The sequence below is a fragment of the Pinus tabuliformis genome, chromosome 8 (genome assembly GCF_031772625.1).
Source record: "Pinus tabuliformis cultivar Carrire ecotype Pingquan chromosome 8, CPIR1, whole genome shotgun sequence".
Taxonomy (NCBI): Eukaryota; Viridiplantae; Streptophyta; class Pinopsida; order Pinales; family Pinaceae; genus Pinus; species Pinus tabuliformis.
In genome coordinates, this window is record NC_142294.1 from 1762401 (window position 1) to 1783401 (window position 21001).

The window sequence follows — 21001 nt, forward strand, 5'->3', positions numbered from 1 at the left end:
GTCCATAGCTAACTCTCTATGCTCGTCCCAGCTGATGCAGTTGCCGATGAGGGAGACGTGCTCAGCTCTATTTTGAAACACTATGGAAAAAACAGGGTATCTACTCTCTGATATATAGTGCATTCCCTTGTAGTTCCTCATGAAGCCTGTCTTAATCCAGCGAGTAGTTGGAGTACTGTTGTAATAAATTCGGTTGAAGTACGTACAGGCCGAGCCGCTCCAAGCCGAATGAACTTGATTGTAGCTGATCTTAATCCATATTGAGTTGTGCCATGTGTCCTGTACTTCTGAGCTGTTGATATGGTAATTTGTGTTGTTTGATCTTTCCTGATTACCAACAAATCTGGCCTCCTTGTGCCATGACTCGGGCCAACCCGCTCCTCTCGAAATCATCATAAATGTTGCTGATGCTTTCCCATACGGAACCGTCCCAGGTGTCTCATCTCCTATACTACTGATGCGGTATACTCTGTGGCGTGATCTGTTATGATCATTCGTCTGGCTGGCCTGCCGCCGCCGAGAGTTCCACCGCCAAAATTGTCCTCTCATCCAACTCCCGTGGATATTATTGCTGTCGTGGCCGGTTTCTTCAAACCTCCGGTGCCGTAACCCGAAACCGTTATCGGCTAGGCTTGATCGGCTTCGGTTAAGTCCTTCTCTGCCAGCTGTGCGCATGTCGCTTTGAGAATTGGGCAGTCCACCTCCTGCCAACAACTGTCCCAGACTTTGTCCTGGTTGTCCACACCATGGTTTGCCAAGTGGTCTGCCAACCCGTTCGCTTTCCTTCTGACTGTTTGGAACACTAAACCTCTCATTCCTGCTATCAGCTCCGCTATGTTCTCAGTGACCTTAGCCAACCTCCAATGTTTGGTAGCTTTACTGGCCCTGGTACCTGCTTGTATGCGTTTAGCCGTCGTGATTGCCAAAGAGGAATCCCCTTCTACTATTACATTGCCTCTTCGAATTGTCCTTAGGATTCTCAGACCTTGTTCGAGCGCAGCAAACTCCATTTCATTGTTTGTGCTTTCACCAAGCGCCCTACAGTAGATATGTAAAATTTCTCCGGCCTGATTTCGAATTACGCCTCCGATGCCTGCTGTGCCGGGGTTGCCCCTCGAGGCCCCGTCAAAATTCAGTTTTAGGCCTCCCTCCGGCGGACATTGCCATCTGATGGTTTGCGAGGAAGGTTGTAACCTGTTTCCCAAATTCGGTTGATTGCTGGATGCCTCCAAATGAAAGCTCTTCAGGATGCGTAAGTCCTGAGCCGACGGTTTTTCATTCGGTTCTTCTTTGCATTTTGTCTGAATGAGCTGTTGGATGTTAATTAAAATTGAATCTTTGGCAAATTCTATATTTCTGATTTCCTCTTGAAATATCCTTCGATTACGCTCCTTCCATATCGTCCATAATATGAATCCTGGGACACATTTCCATATGCTGTCAACTCTACGAATGTGAGAAAAGTTTTTCCTCCAATTAATGATAGTTCCATGAATGGATTCTCTGTCACGGTCGGAGGCGCCTAGCAATCCTTCCATCCAGTGCCAAAGCTGGTTAGCCCACTCACAAGAATTGAAAAGGTGATTCATGGTTTCCGCTGCGTCCGTGCACATTGGGCACCTTGAGGGTCCCCTGAAGCCTTTTTTAAGTAGGTTTTCCCAGGTCAGTGTTTTCTTTTGCATAAGAAGCCATAAGAAGGTTCTGATTTTCGGCCAGGAAAGGCTGTCCCATACCTTGTCGGACCAGGGCACAATTTCAGGCTGCTCTTCCTTTTCTATGATACTCCTGGCTTCTTTCAGGGAAAAATCTCCGTTGCCATTCGGACCCCATCTCAGCTTATCATTCTCTCCGGCTATCCGAATTTTCCTTTTGAGAATTTTCTGATTTAGAATCTGAATAATTTCCTGAGTGTTTTCGTTATTGCTTGAATTGAAAACCATCCACTCCCTCCATTCCGGGTCTCTACTGATTGGGTTCCAGTATTGATTGACTCTGTATTTGCCCTCATTTTGATTTATTTGCTTCAGGGGTAAAAGCTGTGGGGATTCCAGTTTAGGGGATTGCTGCCATGCATCCTCCCAGAAAAGAGCTTGAGTTCCATTTCGTATCTCCCAGAAACTGTGTTCCTGAACTATGCTTCTGTTGTTTTTAGCATGATTCCATATTGGCGAGCCGTCAGGAGCGTCCTGTATTCTGATAAGGTCTAGATTGTTACAATTCGGCATATACTTTTCCTTCCAATGATTGGCCCAAGGTAGGCTTGTATCAGTGATCCATTTCCACCAGATTTTGGCACCACAGATTCTGTTGACCACTGAGGGATCAACCAGATTTAGTCCCCCCCTATCCTTTGGTTTACATAATTTCTGCCAAGCAACCAGAGACCATTTTTTCTTGTCGCCGTTTCCACTCCATAAAAAGGATCGTTGGATAATTCTCATTTGATTCAAGATTCCTTTTGGAGCTGGAAGAATTGATAACAGATATTGCGGAATAGCCTGCAGGACAGCTTTGGTTAATATGAGTCTGCCTGCGAAATTTAGAGCTCTGTTTGTCCAATGCTTGCATTTCCTCTCCATACTGGCCAGAACTTTCTCCCAATGAGCCTTTTGCCATGGTTTGAGTGTGAGAGGGGCTCCAAGATATCTCGATGGCAAGGTTCCAATTTTAAATCCCAGAAGCCGAGACAGATGAGACTGGATAGCCTGATGAGTATTGAAAAAGAAAATTGTAGACTTGGAGAAATTGATCTCCATGCCCGAGGCTCTGCTGAACAAGTTGAGAATGTCCCTGTAAGCTAATGCTTCTTTCACTGTTGGAACACCATGTAACATGGTATCATCCACAAACTGTTGATGAGTTGTGGCTGGAATTGACCTAATAGGTTGCAGACCTTTAATTTGACCCTCTGCTTTTTTCTTGGCTATAATTCTGCTTAGGCCTTCCATGAGAATGACAAATAAGAAAGGGGAGAGGGGATCACCCTGTCTAATGCCTCTTGAGGGACTAAAGGGGGCTGAGGGGGCGCCATTCACAAGGATAGAGAGTCTAGGAGATTTTATGAGGGCTAAAACCCATTTTATCCATTGCCTACTGAATCCAAATGCTTCTAAAACTGCTTCCAGGTAGGTCCAGCTTACTTTGTCATAAGCTTTAGATAGATCTAATTGCATAAGCATTCCGGCTTCTTTCCTCGATTGAAGTGAATGAATCATCTCCTGTGCCAGCAGAATGTTATCTAAAATTTGCCTGCCTTCAACGTAGCCAGATTGCTCCTGCGATATTATGCCCGGTAGGATCGACTTCAGCCTGTTGGCTATGACCTTGGAGATGATTTTGTAGATGACATTACATAGAGCTATGGGCCTAAATTTCTCCGGTTTATTTGCTTCTTCAACTTTGGGAATGAGAGCAATGAAGGTTGAATTCAGAGATTTTAGGATGGTTTTGGAACGTCTTGAATCTTCCACAACTTCCCATATTTCTTGCTTAACAATGTGCCAGCAGGCTTTGTAGAAGTTGATGGTGAATCCATCCGGTCCTGGTGCTTTGTCGCTGGGCATGCTCCGTACTGCCTCCTCCACTTCTTCCAAAGCAATTTCTCTTCTTAGGGCCCAATTCTGATCCTCTGTAATAGATTTAGGGATGGCATTAGTGATTTCCTTGATGGCTTCCTCTCTGTTGATCCCCGGTTCTTGTGCTATAAAGCTGAAGTGATCCGATAATGAGGCAGATATTTCGTTATGATTCTTAAGGATTTCTCCTTCACTGTTTTTTAATTCTAAGATCTTGTTGGCACTTCTATAATCCATGGCTGACCTATGGAAGAACTTAGTATTTTTCTCCCCTTCCTTCAACCATTGAATTCTCGACTTCTGCCTCCATAAGGACTCTTCCTGCTTGCATCTGTTATGCCATTGTTGAGTGAGCTCTTTTTCTTGCTCAGAGGTCTCCTCATTTCTGCATCCTGCCGCACCATCCTTTTGAATTTGTTCCAGCTTGTTTTCTAGGATGATTTTCTCCTGAAAGATGTTTCCAAACACTGTTTTATTCCAATCTTTTATCCTTATTTTGATGTTTTTTAGTTTCTTTTGAAGATTGAACATTTTGGAGCCCGTTTCATCCAAAGGTTCTGACCACCATTTTTCAACCATCGAGAGAAAGTTGGGGTGTTCTATCCAGAACTTTTCGAATCTAAAGGGTTTGTTCCTGGGGGTGCCCTGAAGCTCGACAATGAGTGAGATCGGCCAGTGATCCGACCCTCCACTTGGGAGGATGTTCGATTCAACTGTTGTTCCATCCATAATTATGCTTTCCGAGACTAAGAAATGATCCAGTCTGGATGCTATTAATCTTTCGCCCCCCCTTCTGTTGTTCCAGGTAAATTTACCACTCTTAGGGAATACATCTACCATTCTGGCATTTTCAATGAAACTTATTGTTATAGACATTTTTGTGCCTTACAACATGAAGCATGAAATGTCCATAATCTAAGGGATCCAAAGTCCCTAAACATGTTGTTCCTACCCCTAGAGGAACAAGGTCAGCAAACCACAGCACTGAATATCAGTTCTCCACCTGAAAACACTCAAAAACAAGCTAATTCTGGATCATGTCAACTGCTCCACTGAGCATCTGCGCTGAATGTCAACTGCTCCACTGTGTACCTGCGCTGAATGTCAACTACAAAGAAGGCTACCTGCGCTGGGCGAGTTTGGCCAAGTGGCACAGTCATTCCTCAAGGTGTCAATGCCCAGGAAGCTTCCAAAATGACACTTGGATCAGGGAATTCGACTTGTGATGAGTAAGAGGGTCTAGATCTCCAAGTGGAAGCAAGAACCTCCAAGTGGACTCAAGAACTGAAGAATAACTGAAGTGGGAGAGGACACTAGTCAGCTCCATGCCAAGCTCAAGCTGACTCATCCTTTCTCCAAAACTCCTATATATAGAGCTCTCTCATGAGGTCTAGGGAGGCTGGAATCTTGTGAATGTAAGGAAGTGCTGTTGGTTTGAGTATAGAACTATTGGGTGATTTGCTTGAAGGAGGTGAAGAGGAGATTTCTTTCTGCTGGGAGGTGATGCTGGATTGGGCCTTTTATGGTTGTATTACTTCCTGAACTTTACTTCTTCCATTAATAAAGCATTTGAGGTTCTTCTATATGCATGTGTCTCAATGGTGTATTGTTATACTTGTGTATTTGATTTATTCTAATCCTTGAATCAATTATGAATGTATGCTTCTTGTAGTTTCCCTCTCTTGCCATTTTGCAGGATCTTGGTGTAGCTGGGCCAGTGAAAGAGCAAGGAGCTGGGAGCAAGCAGCAAAGAGAGAAGATTGGATCAATCATTAGCGGAAGACAACGGTTAGTGGATCTCTTTCTCCCCTCTCTTACATCTCATAAAGAAGTAATCTCGAATAGCTTTGCTTTGATTGTTGCTGAGGTATTATCACCCTTAGAGTGGGATAGGGTCATTCCGTATTGGATACTTTTCCCAACAACACTTATAAAAGCCTCCGCATCCCTGTTTAGTTTTCTGAGGCCTCCTTTTTTTTCCAGGAGGGAGGTGATCATGTTAAAATCTCCCCCCAATATATAATTAGAGTCTGGGTGCCTTTCTATGAGTTTGGATAACGAAGCTAGGAAACTTATTTTATCTTCTAACTTCTGAGGGCTGTATATATTGATACATAAGAAAGATCTGGAGTTACCTGTAGGTTGAGCTTCCAGTGCTATGTAGTGTTTGCTTGCCTCAGCTGTTAGAATCTGGATTTCCCTTGTATCCCAAAACGTAGCTAGGCCTCCTTCTCGCCCTTGGCTCTCGATCTCCAGGACTTCAAAGTTTCTCCCCAACTTGTTGCGTAGGCGATCTATGCTGACTCTATTACATTTGGTCTCTTGTAGGAACAATATTTCCGGGTTGTATTTCTGCATCTGCCGCTTCAGAATTCTCTGCTTAGCCTGGCTGTTAAGCCCCCTTGCGTTCCATGAGACAATCTTCATAATTAAACAATTGGTTGGAAGGACGGGAAAGCACTTAGCATCTTTATCTTACCTGAGTTAAACAGCATCTCACCTAGCTCCTGCAGAACCTCTCCGCTTGTTTTGCGGCCTCTACGTCGTTTCTGCCTCGAGCCGGAAGTTTTTCCCAGGAGTTCTTTATAATGTAGGCTGCTGCCTTTGACTATACCTAACTTTCTGTTTTGTTTTTCTAGTTCGGCTTTCTGCCGTGCTATGAATAACTCATTGACCTTCTTGATTTCTTCCTCCGGTGCTGCCTCGATTCCTCTGGCTCTCCAGCTCTCAACAATCGCTGGTAGGTCTATTCCTTCCATAGCTAGGGTTTCTTCCAGCTCCAGATCCTCACTCCCCCCTTCACTGGTTAGCATTTCTGTTTCTTCTTCCGTTTCTACTGTTCTTTCCTGCATTTGGACTTCATTGTTAAAGTCTCCTTCCTCAGTCCCTTTCCTGGTTGGTTCTTCCTGTCCTTCTTGCTCTGCCTCCACATTAGGTATATTCTGCTTGTCCTCCGAGTCAGTCTCAAGATCTAGGATCTCAAAGGGGTTGCTGAAGTGATTTCTTTCTGTATTGCCTTTGTTAGCTCTTCTTCTGTTGGCTCTCTGCCTGTTCTTTGGTTTAATGAAATTGTTCTTGTCTTTGTTGTTCTGTATTGTTTCATCTTCTACCTCCTTTCTATTCAGTGGACAGTCCCTTATCAGATGCCCATGCTCGTGGCATTTACGACACCTAAAGGGTATTTGCTCATAGTCTAAGGCCTGAAAGTATTCCTCATCCCTGTACTCGAGCCATAAGCCTTCATGCAATGCGCCAGAGACATCCAGTTCCACACAAATTCTAGCGTATGATGTGTATCTTTTCTGCATAGTAGCCTCCGAAGCTTTAACAAAGGTGCCCAGCTTATCACCAATTTGTTTTAAGGCGTTCAAGCCCCAATAGTCTATTGGGAGAGAGAACAGTCTGATCCATACCGGGACTTGAGTAAACGATTCCTTTTCTGGGACGAAGTTTGGCTTCCAAGGTCTCATGTACAAGCCCGCAGATGCTAGAAAGTAGGGACCACCTTCGAAAACTCTGTCTTTATCTTCTAGATTTGAAAAGACTACCGTAAAAAATCCTTTAGCACCCAGATGAAGCTGCACATCCCCTTTCGGCTTCCACTGCTGTCTTATCCATTGGCACAGAGTCCTTTCAGATGGCCAGACTCCCATGAATTTACAAATGATGGCATGTTCCGCCATATGCTCTCTGTAAGCCTGGATTTCAGGGTCATTGATTATTACCCTAAGGTTGTCTGTTTTTTTGGGCTTGCAGGCATTATTATTCGTTGAGGTCTTGTTGGGGTTCGCGCTGGTCTCCCCCTCCTTCTCCGGTTGACCCTCGTTATTGCTTTTTGGCTCTTTGTCTTCTTCTGGTTGTTCCTCCTCGTTTCCTGAGGGTTTGAGCTTTGCGGCTATTTTGTCTTTAGTGTTTGCTCTGTTCTGCTTCTCTTTATTCCTGACTTCTGAGGTGTTGTCTGTCTTGTCAGGTATCATTGGTTTCTTCTCCTTGTTTTTTCTGCTATTCTGCATCTTGCTGTCCATTCCACCTATTCTAACTCCCTCTTTCAGGTTCTGTCGCTGCTTCTGCATAACAATCTGCTTATAAGTTGGGGTCCCACTGGACCCCTCTGCTCCCATCCAGTCCGACAGCGCTTGCCCCTTTCGAAACAGTGCTGCCAATCTGAATCTGTGTTGTTCCAGCACTGTATCAAACGCTATTCAGCATCGAAAATATTTGACATTTAACTGATGCATATTAATCTCTAATAAATGCTCATCAAAATTATAAACCATGATATCCAGAGTAGTAAATACCAGTGCATATTTATCAAACCTATATTTTGTTTACTTATTTATGCTAGTCCTTAAGGTGATGAGAATATTATATATTTGAACTCATGCATTTTTAATCTCTTATAGCTTATCAATAAGCATAATTATATTGTGTTAAATGTCAATGTAATTCAACCCTGATCATGGTCTCTTGTTTTTAGTTTATGCCCTTGCTTTGTACTTGAAAGAGATCAAAATCCAAGGAGTGGATATTACCGAATCTGAATTCGAGAAGGAGATGAGTGAAATACGGGATTCAAAACCAAGAAGGGTTTGTATGAATAGTTGGTCACATTGTTTGTGTTGATAAACACCCCCAATACATTTATAAGAACAATAAACTAGGTACTTATACTACACATTGATTTTTTTTTGTCTAATTTCATAATAATAATTGTTAGGATAAACATGAATTAATATTTAGAGCACTTGTATAAAAAAAATTCATAATCAATCTTGAAAAGAGCAAGTCTTGCAAAGAAAAGACGAACCTTTAGTACTTTGAAATTCAATTTCAGTAGATACCCTAAGCATGGATCCAAGAAGATCAAGGCCATACTTGAATGGCCTGTTCTAGAAAGTAAAGCAGAGTTAAGAAGTTTCATTTGATAAGTAAATACAATCTATGCATTTACCAGTTCATAGACAGAAAAGGGGAAAAAAAAAACAAATTTTATTTGTAAGGCCTCATAGAAACAACATTTCAAAACTACTGACAATATTTAAAAACTTCAAGTTGGATATGCACCTAAATAATCTTCCCACCTTTACAAAACAAAATATAGATTGCTTATATTACTCATCTTCTTCAATGTATAAAAATTGATAAATACATACTAGCTGGTATAAAACATGGGTACTCAAAAAAATTCCAATCTTTACTATAAAGACCTCATATAAACGACATTTCAAAACCACTGACAATATTTTGTTGCAAATGCAACTAAATAATCTTCCCATACCTATAAATTAAAATATGGATTACTTATGTTACTAGTCTCCTTCACTCAGAATAAATAGATAAACATATATTCGCTAGCTTTTGTATCTTTGTGCTTGAGAAAAGAAACATTAGTAAGACTTCTCCAAAAGATATTAGCAGTCATCTCTATCATTATTTGTATAATGCTTGCACAATAAAACTTGAATACTTCCACAGGTAGTACTGCCCAATTAAACCATCCAAAAAAATGTTTAAGCTCTCTAAAGGATATTGCATATTACCCTAACACGTTCTGGAAAGAAAGTACAATTCCAAAACAGTTTGCAAAAGAGGGTTTTCGTTGAAAATATTCATTGCATTGGTCATTTTGAAATGAGTATAATTTATAAAAGTTCTAGGGAAGGTTCAATAAATCCCTTTGAACACTTGTAATGGCTGCAAGGTCAGCCAAAGGTTGGTCGGATAAAAAATAACCATGGAAACAAATGACAACAATCCACATTTGGTTCCTATTACTTAGATCTAGAATTTGACATTATCTAGTTTACTCTGATGATGAATGATGATCACCAATAGCAAAACTAAATAGTCTATACTTCTAGTTATCCTTTTTGAACATTCTAGAGCTTATAACAATATGTTTTTCTGTTGTGATAATAAAAATAAAATAAAAATACAAATTGTAACGTTGTTTTTCTTTCAGAAATTCAATAAGACTGCAAGCATTTAGCTTAGGAAACAATCTCCCAAAATGCAGTTTAAGTGGGAAGCAAATCTACCAACTGATACATTTTAATGTAACACGTACTGGGCATAGCTTGCATGCCTGTTTTGGCAAGAATCTTGCAATGAACAACTATGGAAGACCACCTAGCTAGTGAAAAGGCCAGGCAACCTTAGTTAAAAGAAGTTGTTCTCAGAGCAGAAATGATTTGAACAAAGGAACTGGATCAAATTTTCATTTCCTCCTCTTGTTTGGCTTTCATGACTTGCCTTGATTAGTGACTTCCTTTGGTGAGGTGGTTTTAGAAGTTCTTTTGGTAGTAAATATTTAGAAGAGGTTTATTAAACATTTCTGACATAGCTGCAACCTTAACAGATTGCACCAAATGTCAACATTTAGATGAAGTAACACTGGAAAAAGATATTTAGCTACCCAAAAAGGGAAAACAATATGCCCCATGCAGCAATGCATTAAATGCTGTATAGGTTGGGATATACAATATTGGACTTAAATGGTGTATATCCCCACTTATATAGCATTTGATGTTCTGTGATGCTTCTTCTGTAGCAGTTGGATTAGTATTGAGTCAGACTCAGACATGTAGGCTTGTAGCACATTTTAACAAAATTGATGCCAAAAGAAAATATAACACTTCTGGTAAAGAAATATATGCTGTCATTCAAAAACCTTATATTGGCAGCATTATTTCCTATGTAAAGAATTTGTTTTTCCCAGATCATCAAGCACTACGGTATATAAATTCTCGAGAAAAATTATAACATGGACATGGCAATTGGTTCCCATTATTTCAGATTGTCACTTTTGTTATTCAACATATAATAAGCAATGCAATGTTGCTGTGGAAACTTTAAGTAGGGTGCCATTTAATTATAACTATGCAAACTGAACCATGGGCTTTAATGTAATTGAAGAGGCACAACTAGAAGCACTTTTGGAGAATATTTGTTGGTGGATGGATTTTGCCTTATGCTAGACAATTGGCTTGAATGTAATAGAAAAGGATTACGTGAATTATGCATATTTTGGAAAAAGGGTTTCGAATCTTACCAACCAATTAAACACTAGAAGTAGTTTTGAAGAATATTTGTTGGTGGATGGATTTTTGTCTAAAGATAAACAATTATGTATTCTGGCTAGATCAATGAGAGAGAAATTGATCCAAAAATTGGATTCAAGTGGGTTGAGAGGAAGTTTTTGGCAAAATAAAGCATTCAGTTAAGTGAGTTGAAGGTTTCGTTGGCCACAATGAGAGATGTGAGTAACTTATTGTTGCTCGCAAGATTTGTTAAATTGCAGAGGATAGTAAAGCACTAGTTTGCATAAGCCTTTGCCTGTGTTGAATAAACCATGGGCTGATGTTACCATGGACTCTGTTTTGGGGTTGCCTCAAACACAAGAGGAGGTGAACACTGAAAAGCTATTTATAGTTGAATGCGATGCTGTTGTTGTAGCAATTGGAAGAGTATATATAATACATTTTAACAAAAAGATGAAAGAGGCCAAAGAGAAAATACAATGATGACTTTGCTTTAGCGTTATCACGATCCTGAGACCACACTAAAGCCTAATTCAATTCAGTCAATGTCTTTGTAGTTAATGTTTTGTGAGTAACTGAGTTGTTCATTTATCAATATGGATTTGTCATTCAATAATAATATTAAACGTCCTTTTTTTTTAAAGGATATATACCAACCAAAATGTTTTTAGAACTGCGAAGGTACTTAAAAACTTTGTTTTTGGCATATTATGTCTATTTAGTTTTCTTGGAAATTCATAAAAGCTATCTCTATGTACACTTCGCTGATCAACAATGCTGCAACCCTTTATAATATAAATTCTCCAGTTTCTGTTATAAAGAAATAAACATGTACCTATGGTCTGTTCTTCCTCATCAGAGACAAAACGCTGGCCAACAAGCTTATTGATATTGATCTTAAGTTTCCCCTTTTTTTTTCAAAATTCTTGTTGCCAACTTGTAGCTTCAGTGTCCCCATCTTCAATTGGCCTCTTTTTGGTCAGAAATGCATCATCCCCTTCATCCTCATTCTTGGATCTCAATTTCTTATAATCTCAGGACAAAACACTGGTATCCTTATTGCTAGAGTGATGATCTAATTTGGAGCATTGTTTTACTTGTTTTGACTCTCCATTCGTAACCTTTTGTAAGAAGTCCTCATCTGCACCATCTACACTGCCATCTTCATTCTCACTTCCTTCACTGTCTCCAGGATTGTGTCTGTGCTCAGCACATACAATGTCCATATTTTTCAATTTGTTTCCACTCTTTTTCAAGAAGTGTATCAAGAGAAAGGCAGAATTTGATGATGAGGGAAATATCATATGAATTTTACCTGAGGGATTCACATGCATCGATGTTCTACATGAGGCTAAAGAAACGTGTAGCAATTGGTTTTACAAGATTGGTTCTATTCGAGAACTACTTCCTCGAATATACTTGGAAGTGGCTATTTTCCGTTCTCGACATTTTTGGATGAGAATCTATTGAATGTTTGCCAACGATTGAGTTTGATGATTAGAGGGTTAGCAGATCCCTTAGCCTCTGCATTTGATCATTTGTACTTGGCTCATTGTGCACAAGCATTGATTCCTTACGAAAAAGGGTTTTCTCATCACAGGACTTAGTGATTATATCACACTATTTCAAAGGGTTCTTTCAGGCAATCTAGGTACCAAAAATGATGAAGTCTTATCATGAAAAACGGATGTATGTCCACTTGATGGAACCTATAATTGAATGGATTACTAGATGCATTTTCAATCATGTAGATCAGGAGAGGATTATTCAACTTTTAAGAGATTTTGGGGTTCAGCCAAATGAGTGGAAACCAACTCAAAGCATCCATCCAGTTTCTGTTTTGGTGCATTTCTTGTTGAAGCAGAGAATGTTGAGGTGAATGTTTGTGGAGGCGAAGAATGTTGAGCCCATCATTGCTTATCAATAGGTTTTGGAAGGTTTCCATTCCATATTGGACCTCAGAGGATAAAGTTCAGGCTAAATTACAACTTGTTGGTGTATTTGCTCTCACCCTAGCCACTACAGGAATCAGTGTGGGATTCAATTTTCTTGGGCGTGATTTTTATAATGCCCTTGCAAGCAAAGATCAAGAGTAGTTCACAAAACAACTTCTGTATTACCTCAGAGCTTTTGCTGGAGGAGTTCCGGTGAGAAAATTGTTGCACCCTTGTAGGTGTTTGTACTGAGAGATTATGGAAGGGAAACACTTGGACTGAGATGGTAGGCATGGATGTAAAGATACTATTTAGGCAACTATTTTGAGAACTAAAATTTCTATAAGACTCAATCACAATCAATCATGGATAACCTAGATCAGAGGATTGTTGATGACCTCAGTTCTTTCACTAGGACTTCTCTTTCATTTGCATTAACATTGTTTACGGCAGCAGTAGACTTGATATCATTCAGCAACATATTGTTTGGAATTTATCCACCTTTGTTTGTGGTGCTCATTGTTTATTCACTCGGGGAAACAACCATCAGTGTCCTTGCAGGAAAGGGACTTGTAAACCTAAACTTCATGCAAGGAAAAAAAAGAGAGAGGCAGATTTTCGTTATGGGCTAGTGCGCATCCGAGAAAATGCAGAGTCAATTTCTTTCTATGGAGGTGAAGAGAATGAGATGCAACTGCTTCTCCAGCGCTTCAAACAAGCTTTTGAGAATTTAACTCAATTATTGATTTCATCACGGAACTTGGACTTCTTCACCAGTGGATACCGATACCTAATTCAAATTTTACCTGCAACTGTTGTGGCTCCCATGTATTTCTCTGGAAAAATAGAATTTGGAGTGATCAATCAGTCTTACTTTGCTTTCAATCATGTCTTGGGTGACTTCTCACTAATTGTATACCAGTTTTAGGCTATCAGTGCTTTCTCAGTTGTCATTGATCGGTTAGGTGAGTTCAGTGATATTTTGGATCAAAGCAATAGTATTTTGATAGAAAACTCTAAACCAAAGATAGATTTATTGAAGGTTGATCAGTTTTATGGAACTGCTTCAGAATGTAATGGAGCAGATACTTTTGAAGTTTGTCCAAAACTTTTGGAAATTGAACATTTAACATTACAAACACCACAGTACTATTAGCTCTGCCACATAACTATGGTCTTTGAAGGTCAGGGTTAGACTTGATTGTGATTGGTTGTGCTCAAAGGAGGCCTATGATATTCGTCCTCACCTTTTTCCTTACCCTGCTTTCCTGTCCTTTTTGGTTAAAAACCACGTAAAAAACCTTTTTTTTAGACCCCGAGCACTAAAACCCAAAACCTCATGAAACCGCGCCCATACGACTGCGTGCCTTCGTAAATACATCACCATAACCTCAGTCGTTGACCTTCCCCGCTGATCTGATGGCTCCTGTCACGCCCAACCAAGGAATCCACGTGATTAAATCCCCGCCACCCGATCATCTTTGCCGGAGATCCAACGATAGTCGCTCTCCCCGCGCCCACAAAGCGATGAAACGTTAACGCACGATGGACAGTGGTTTTCCTCTCTCCTCCACCGCCATGCGTCACTCACTGAGTGGAATCGCACACCTTTGTTGTTTTACCGCCCGACGATCAAAGGCTTTGCGATCAATACTGCTTATTGCTCTACCTCATGACCTTGCCCGATATCCGTTGTGCACTTTCGTCACCTGACGACCATTGGATATGTCTGCCTGAGATCCAACGGCCCACGTTCATACCGCTCCCACCTCTTCCAATGCCCTCCGCCAAGCCATCTCCGCCGTCTATCCTTCTGATCCGATGGCCGATCTTTCTCCCTCATCCAGCTCATCCATTCGCTACATAGCCCACGTTCCTTGACCACTCCATGCACCTGAAGGACGAAGGTGACCGGCCTATCAGTACCAGTTGCATTTGCTCCTCAACAACCACATTTAACAGACAGTATGGCCGAAGAGAAAAAGGACAGAGCATGAGCATGTAGCTGCATTTAGCAGTTATGGAACTTCATGGATATGGACACTCTAGCTGCCTGAGAGGATAGCAGAGCACCCGAGAAGATCAAATTCACTCACTGAGACAAGTAAACGCACTTAGAGACTCCATCAGGCAACTAAATGCGGTTGGTGGTCAATTATGACCCTTCCATACCTAAAATGGCCAAGTGCCTCTGTAATGAAACTCTATATATACCCAAAAACAAAATATAATCGGGGTTGATGGTTGATGCTTTGATGTAAGGTTCAACTTCTGGAGACTGTAACTATTTTGACACTTGCAGCGTCTCGTCTTCATTTTCAACTAATACAAGATTATTTTGCTGTTAATTGCTCACTTTCCATTTATCTTCTCTTCTAAGTTGTGCCTGATATGCTGTATGCTTAGACTCTTAATGTTTAGCATTAGAGTAGTTGTCATCCTATCTTTGTGTTAAAGTCTTGTATGTATCATTGTATAAGTCATTCAGGTTTCTAGTCATCTGGTGCTAGAGAGCTGTCATCCTGTCTGTGCATTAGTAGATTAGATTTGCAGACTTCTTATTGGTTGCAACGAGCCATCACATGGTCTTGTGCATCTGCTGGTGTGGTTAGTATTCTCCATATTCACCCAATCTTAAACTATGAGTAGTTGGTGGTCTAAAGCCTTGTAGTTTGAGGGTGTTCACGCTTGTCTGGAGTTAAGAAAAGTAGAAGTGGTTATCTGGCTTGGACAAGCATCATTCCTCCCATTCATCCATTTTCAACAATAAGTTGAATTTATATGTTACCCGGCATCTTTGAGCTACAACCTAGGAGAGTTTCTTGGAATCCTAACATAATTGGTGCCATTGTCGGGGAGAGGACATTGAAGCCTAGCTTCCCTGGGAGAATGACACAGTTCCAACTTTGATGATAGACAAAGTCTGGATGCACTTATGGTTGTAATCATCTATCTGGAAACTCTACTGGAGGAACAACATTTGGTAACTCCACATCATAGTTCTGGCTCAGTTTGTGAGGCATACTCGGAGAAATCCTCAGAAATCACCAGCTGACCTAGTGCCTGACCTTGAGAAGATTGTCAAGCAGAGAAAAACATCACAGAAAGGAGCATTAGGATTAGGTAAACCTAATCAATCTTATGTATCTCTGCAAGAGAGGCTTATAGCTGAGAATGTACAGTTTGAAGATATAGAGCCTAGCATTGTTAGTAAAGAAATACCCTCAGAGATTCATAAAGCTCCCTGTTCATTTAGTTCCCCTTTGGATCTCAGTCCAAAGAAAGTCTCCCATACAGTCCATCATATTTCGTCATCTCTATTATCTATTTCACTGCTCCCTACCACTTAAACTGCCAGTATCCTTCCACCTACCCCAGTCATGGTAGGCCAACAAGCACCCACAAAGATGGAAAGAATCATAGCTGCTAGGTATGGACCCTTGGTCTTGCCTGTTCCTTTGAATTCCATGCCTGCAGGAGAGTATTATAAATACATGCCTAAGTTCACAGGTACAAGAGGGAGTAACTGCTGAAGAACATGTTGAGTATTTTTATAGTTATGAGGATAACCTAGATATCAGTGAGGATGATATGTGGATGAGAGTGTTTGTCCAGAGCCTTGATGGTGAGGCTAGAAAGTGGTTCAGAGAATTGACCCCTAGGTCTATAGCAGACATTGAAGCATTAGATGATGTGTTTTTGAAATAATGGGGAGATAAAAAAGATCTGCTATACTACCATACCGAGTTTGTAAACCTCAAGAGGGAAAACGGGGAATCATTGTCTGATTTCAATAAAAAATTCAATCGTATGCATATTAAAATACCGGCTGAAGTAAAGCCTACTCCCACCTCTGCCAAACTCACCTATGCCAATGCTTTTGACTCTGATTTTTGCCTATTGTTGAGAGAAAGAAGATGTGCCACTCTAGCTAAAATGCAGGATTTTGCCCTAGAGGTAGAATCTAACATCATGGCTACCGAAAAGCTCAAAGGTCATGCTGATAGAAGGAGGTAGAGAGGTGAGGCTTCTTCTTCCTCTACTTCGTCTTTAGAGCCTAAGTTAGACAAAATGACTAGAATGATGGAGTCATTAGCTGCTGAAATATCCAAGCTGAAGGTTGAGCAAAGCTCTGGAAAGGCAAGGATTTTAAACACATTTGCTCCAAGAAATCCAAATCCATTCAGAAGAGCAAATGAACAATTGTAAATCATTCAGAGGGGTAAAGAAGCTGGTGAAGAACAAAAGGTTAAGGCTCCTTTCCAAAACGTGGTCATGGAAGAGGAGCAGTTTGAAGAAGAGGATGAAATTCATTGCATGGAAAATAGAGGCAGTGCTGCCTTTTTGACATTGGCTGCCTACGAAGAATCATTACTCCAAGACCAGACCAGTCAAGAGTGGGACAGAGAAGCTGTTCTGCAGACTGATGAACAACAAAGGTATAATTTGAGGTAAAAAACAAGCAATGTCAAGGAGAATCCTGTCCAAAGAGCTAGTGTCCCCACAGAGCATCAGAATATCAAACAGAAGAGGCCGACAGCTAACCCAGTCATCCTCAAGGCACCAACTCAAGAGGTAAGAGGTCCTGACAAGTCCCCTTCCCCTTTTAGCTTTGAATCAAAAGTCCAAAAATTAAAAATATCTGTGCCTCTGATAGAACTTGCAAAGAGTGAAGTTTTTAGAAAGCCTATCCTTGATGCCCTTGAGCTGAAAGCCTCACAAGCATCTCATGACTATGTAAATTTGCAAGATGATAAGCTTACAGTTGTGCTTAGCCCAATGACTGAACCTTCTGATAATAGCTCCCCATCATTCTATGTCTCCTTGACCATTCATGACAAAACCCTCCATAACTGCCTGCTGGACACAGGGGCCAGCCACAATCTGATGCCCAAAGCTGTCATGGAAGAGTTAGGCCTTGATATCACCAGACCATATCATGATTTATTCTCATTTGATTCAAGAAAGGTAAAATGCTTAGGATTAATCAAAGACCTAGCCATTACCCTAACTCAGCTGCCCATGAAGAGCATGATGATGGACATTGTGGTAGTAGATGTCCCTCCTAAGTTTGGCATGCTGCTATCTAGAGGATGGATTAAGAGGCTGGGTGGAACATTGCAGAATGATTTATCTTATGCCACTATCCCAGTTTTTGGAGGGGAGAGCAGGAGATTGTACAGAGAAGCACAACTGGCCTACAACATTAGTGATGAGAAGAATCCTTCTAATCATCCCATCTACACTGTGGATACTGATTTTGGAGCATGTATTCTCCAAATTGAAGAATCCTAGAAGGCCTCGTTGTAGCTCAAGGAACCAATAGTCCAGGCTGAGGGAAAGCAAGGAAGTCAGGCTTGAGAGATGTTCTTTGATGGAGCATGTTCAAGGAAAACTGCAGGAGCAGGGGTGGTGCTGATATCTCCAAAACAAGAAAGCACACATCTGTCTTTTAAGCTAACTTTCCAAGTCACCAATAATATAAGAGTATGAGGCTCTGATATTGGGCCTTAACGCAGCTAAAGATAGAGGAATGAGAAAAATAAAGATGTTGGGAAATGCTGATCTCATCATCCAACAAGTAAACAAAACATTTCAAGCAAAGCACCCAAGGTTGAAAGCATATAGAGATGAGGTATGGAGACTCAAAGACCCTTTTGATAATTTTGGTATCTCATACATCCATAGAGTCAAGAATCAGCTTGCTGATTCCCTTGCTATGTCTGCTAGCATGTTTATTCCCCCCATGCCTCCCAGACTAGTTTATGAAGTTCAGATGAAATATAGACCATCCTTGCCTGATAATGTTCAGCATTGGAAAGTTTTTGAGGACGATGATGAGGTGAATAGGTTTCTACAAGTCATTGATGAATTCTCTGAAATGCAAATTGATCAAGAGAATGAAGCCTTGGAGGAAAACCGCCAACCCCATCTTAAAAACAAAATTGGAAAAAACAGCATCGTCCAACTGCCTAACAATCACATATCTAAAGGCCTAGTTCCTTTAGAAAAGTTGTTTGACCAGAATGATGTGCCTTATAAGGCTACCCAAAAAGAAGACCAATCCGTAGTTTATAAGCACAACATAGGGAGCCCAGAACATCCAAGATATATAAATCTGTCCACTCATTTTTTGCTGCCCAAAGTTCTGAGTACTGCAATTTAATGAAGCAATTTGCTGATGTTTTTGCCTGTGAATATAGCGACCTGAATACTTATGATAAGAAGATCATCCAGCATAAAATTCCTCTAGAGAAAGACACCATCCCTTTCAAGAAGAAGCTGAGACCCATAAATACTTTGCTCCTTCCTATGATTAAAAAAGAGATCAAGAAGTTACTGGCTACTAAAATCATAGTCCCTCTGAGATATTCAAAGTGGGTAGCCAACTTAGTAGTAGTGAGGAAAAAGAGTGGAGAAATCAGGCTCTGCGTTGATTTCAAAAACTTAAACAAATGCTCTAAGAAAGACAATTATCCTCTACCCAAGATGGAGCATTTGCTGCAGAAGGTCTCAGGAGCCAAAGTGATGTCTTTCTTGGATGGATTTTCAGGATATAACCAGGTTGCTGTACATCCAGATGACCAAGAAAAGATTGCATTCACCACTCCTTGGGGCACTTTTATGTACTCCAAGATGCCTTTTGGGCTGATGAATGCTGAAGCCACCTTCAGAGAGCCATGGATAAAGCATTTGTGGGAGAGAAGGATAAGTTTGTCCTTGTCTACCTAGATGATATAATGGTGTACTCTAGCAACCATCAAGACCATTTGCAGCATTTGAAGAAAGTGTTCCTGAAATGCAGAAGGTTTGGGATATCAGTCAATCCTAAAAACTCACAGTTTTCTCTACAAGAAGGCAAGTTTCTAGGACACATTGTTTCTGCTGCAGGTGTCAAAATTGACGCAGAAAGAGTGAAAGCAATACAAACCTTGTCTATCCTAAGGTCAAATAAGGATATCCAATCCTTTCTAGGCAAGATAAATTTTGTAAGGAGGTTTATCCCAAGTTTTGCAGAACTTGTAAAACACATCACCTCCATGTTGAAGAAGGGGTCAGATATCAAATGGACTGATGCAACAAGAAGATCTTTTGAAACCATAAAGAGGGCCATTATGGAAGCTACTACTTTGATCAACCCAGATTATAGCAAGGAATTCCATATATTTTCATTTTCTTCAGGTGACACCCTTGCAACAGTTTTATTGCAAGCAGATGAGGAAGGTTCATAACATCCAGTGGCATTTTTCAGCAAAACATTAATGGATGTTGAGCTGAGGTATGATATCATTGAAAAACAGGCATATGCTCTTATCAAATCTTTGAAAGCTTTCAGAATTTATATTCTGTATTCCACGGTAATTGCATATCTGCCCTCTGCTTCAGTTAAAGATGTCCTAACGCAGCCAGATGCTGATGGAAGAAGGGCTAAATGGATTGCAAATCTTATCAAATTCAACACAGAACTGAAGCCCACCAAGCTTGTCAGAGGTCAGGGTCTTGCTAGATTAATGGCTAAAGAAAATTGCAGAATGCTGGACATGAATTTGATAAGCACGAATTCAGAAGATGGTCAGACAGAAGAGGAAATAGTTGAACCAGGGAAAAACCAGTTATTGGTACAAAATCTATCTTCTTGTGAATGGTATTCCACAATATCTCAATTCTTGCTGAAGCTAGAAGTTCCACCAGGCCTTAGTTCAAGCCAAGCCAGAACTATCAAGTTTAGGGTAGCCAAATACTACATTCATCAAAATCTGCTCTACTGGAGGGACCCCTCTTGGATTCTTTTGATGTGTTCGGACAAAGAACAATCCATAGAGGTTATGCAGTAGTTTCATTCCAGCTTATGTGGAAGGCATCACTATTGGAAAAATATAGCCCACAAGATCCTCAGGGCTGGTTATTATTGGATCACCTTGTTTGCTAATGTCTTTTCATTTGTTAAATCTTGTGACAGGTGCCAGAGGTTTGAAGGAAAACAGCAGTTGAAGTCCCTGCCCTTAAAGCCAATACATGCTAGTGGCCCATTTCAGCAGTGGGGTTTGGATTTCATAGGAGAAATTAATCCACATTCCAGTGGCCAGCACAGATGGATCTTAGTAGCCACTGATTACTTCACTAAATGGATTGAGGCCATCCCTACCAGAAAGGCTGATCATCATGTGGTCATGAAGTTCTTGAATGAAAATATTTTCACTAGGTTTGGCTGTCCACATAAACTAGTTACAGACAATGCAGCAGCCTTCAGGGCTAAGGAATTGGTGGAAATTTGTGACTCTATGGGCATTAAGCTAATCCATTCCAACTCATACTACCCTCAAGGCAATGGCCTAGCAGAATCTTCCAACAAGAGCCTAATATGGATAATTAAAAAGCTGTTAGAAGGCAACAAAAAGAATTAGGATTCTAAGCTCAAGTATGCATTGTGGGTCGATAGAGTGACCGCCAA

General features: G+C 40.7%; 1 protein-coding gene across 1 annotated transcript; it reads right to left on the minus strand.

The window, feature by feature from the left end:
• Positions 1-626: 626 nt before the first annotated feature.
• Positions 627-4415, minus strand: LOC149233877 (uncharacterized). Its single transcript, XM_089461053.1, has one exon. The coding sequence runs from the start codon at positions 4413-4415 to the stop codon at positions 627-629; it is 3789 nt and encodes a 1262-aa protein (XP_089317179.1).
• Positions 4416-21001: the final 16586 nt, after the last annotated feature.

What these genes read in the sequence shown, in the direction of transcription:
- LOC149233877 (XM_089461053.1), bottom strand. Translation starts at nt 4,415, where the DNA reads ATGGTAGATGTATTCCCTAAGAGTGGTAAATTTACCTGGAACAACAGA.